This window comes from Sinocyclocheilus grahami, unplaced genomic scaffold, assembly GCF_001515645.1.
Source record: "Sinocyclocheilus grahami isolate Dianchi unplaced genomic scaffold, SAMN03320097.WGS_v1.1 scaffold1764.1, whole genome shotgun sequence".
NCBI classification, from domain to species: Eukaryota; Metazoa; Chordata; class Actinopteri; order Cypriniformes; family Cyprinidae; genus Sinocyclocheilus; species Sinocyclocheilus grahami.
Window position 1 is genome coordinate 114,874 of NW_015506943.1, and position 2,077 is coordinate 116,950.

Sequence of the window (2,077 nt, forward strand, 5' to 3'; positions counted from 1 at the left end):
CTTTAAGATTTACTTTGAAATCAATTTCACTCAAAATTGCTTGTAAATTTCCCAAATAATTACAAAGAAACATTAAGTAACACATTTGATTTTTAAATATAAAGTCTGAAGACTCTTGCAAAGCCAAAATGGCCTGATGTCTCTGTTTATTGTATTCCTTTTATGTGAGTTTAGTGTCGTCTAACTTTCTCTCTCATTCCCTCTTCTAGGAATTGGAAAAAACGTGATATGCGACCGGACGGCGACACCGCTGGATGCCTTCCGCATGATGTCGGCGGCCCAGTACTACCCGAAGCTGCTCAGCATCATGGGTAACGTGCTGCGCTTCCTCCCCGCCTTCGTCCGCATGAAGGAGCTGCTGGAGGAGGGTTACGTGGGCGAGCTCCTGGTCTGCGAGGCGCAGGTTCACGGCGGGAGCCTCCTCGGGAAGAAGTACAACTGGAGCTGCGACGACCTGATGGGCGGCGGCGGGCTGCATTCGGTCGGGAGCTACATCATCGACTTGCTCACGTTTCTGACCGGCCGGCGTGCAGCGAAGGTGCACGGCTTCCTCAAGACGTTCGTCAAGCAGACAGACCACATCTGCGGGATCCGGCAGATCACCAGCGACGACTTCTGCACCTTTCAGATGGTGCTGGAAGGAGGCGCTTGCTGCACGGTTACGCTCAATTTCAACGTCCCGGGCGAGTTTCGGCAGGAGGTTGTGGTTGTAGGAACGTCCGGCAGGTTGACAGTCTGCGGGACGGATTTGTACGGACAGAAAAATGTTGGCGGAAGCGGTCAGGAGCTCCTCCTCAAGGACAACACACCTGTCGGAAACGCGTCCCTACCGGACAAGGCGTTCCGGGACATCCCGTCTCCGTATCTCACCGGGACCATCTGCATGGTTCAAGCCGTACGGCAGGCGTTTCAGGATCAGGACGACCGGCGAACATGGGACGGCCGGCCGCTGACAATGGCCGCTACTTTTGAGGACTGTCTGTACGCGCTTTGCGTCGTGGACACGATCAAGAAGTCCAATCAGTGCGGCGAGTGGCAGAACATCGTGGTGATGACGGAGGAACCGGAAGTGAGTCCCGCGTACCTGATCAGCGAGGCCATGCGGCGCAGCCGGATGTCGCTGTATTGCTAAACGCGGCACGTGAGCGAATGGATGCATATTGAGTTCAGTGCATTCGGAGCATTTGGAAAATTGGAGAAGTACATGCAACTGAAGGAAACATGCGTTTGTGCCTCGTGCATGGAGTTCAGCTTGAGTTTTAATGCGTTAAACCATCGGCTGCTTGGATTGTTTTGTGTCAAGTATGCAATAATAATGCTTTCAGACGAAAAACAGCCATGCTTTGCTGAAATGTCTTTGTACTTGTGACATGTTTGTAGTTAGTGCAAAAAACAGACATGCAATCCTGCTTTCAGTTTGACTTCGGTTTGCAGGATTTTTTCAGCGTCGTCTTTCTGTGAAACCCAGGCAAGGTCGTCTGCCGATGCAGCATCCGTCAGCACGTGTTTAATGCAAACACGGACTCCTGCGTCAAACCATGCCTGCAATGCATGAAATCTCCACTCGCACTGCAAACTACAGGATTTTGCTGTGTGCCATGATGTCGATCTGGACAAACACAAAGAGTATCAGGTGTTTCTGCTTTGTTTGTACCGATATATTTAAAATCCCGATGTTTGTGCATGTTTTAACTGGTATCATGATTGTTATCGCTGTAAGTGTGGCTTTACGGTCATTCGTTTTCCGCCTGTAAGATTTTGAATTGTAAATCTGCCAAATATGAAATGGCATACATCACGTCATGTTAACTGTCAGTGGTTCTCAACTGGTTTTGCTTCAGGATCTGGATTTTACATTTGACATTCTGTGGTGACCCAAAAGTAAATCTCCTTCAAATCAAACGCTGAAATGCTATTATACGCTACAGGTCAAAAGTTTGGAATATGCTTTTGGTTTTCATGCTTATAAGAAGAACTATTATTAATAATTGAACACCAATAATAATAATATCAGAATGATTTCTGAAAGATCATGTGTGACACTGAAGACTGGAGTAATGATGCTGAAAATTCAGCT

The 2,077-nt window shown here is 48.1% G+C and overlaps 1 protein-coding gene across 1 annotated transcript in view; it reads left to right on the forward strand.

Annotated features, from left to right (window-relative positions):
• The window catches only part of LOC107572511 (glucose-fructose oxidoreductase domain-containing protein 1), a 25,934-nt gene extending 23,903 nt beyond the window's left edge, over positions 1-2,031 (forward strand). Inside the window, exon 2 of the mRNA XM_016258928.1 lies at positions 210-2,031. Within this exon, the coding sequence (XP_016114414.1) occupies positions 210-1,132 (923 nt within the window). The 3' untranslated portion in view covers positions 1,133-2,031. The remainder of the gene's footprint in view (positions 1-209) is intronic.
• Positions 2,032-2,077: the final 46 nt, after the last annotated feature.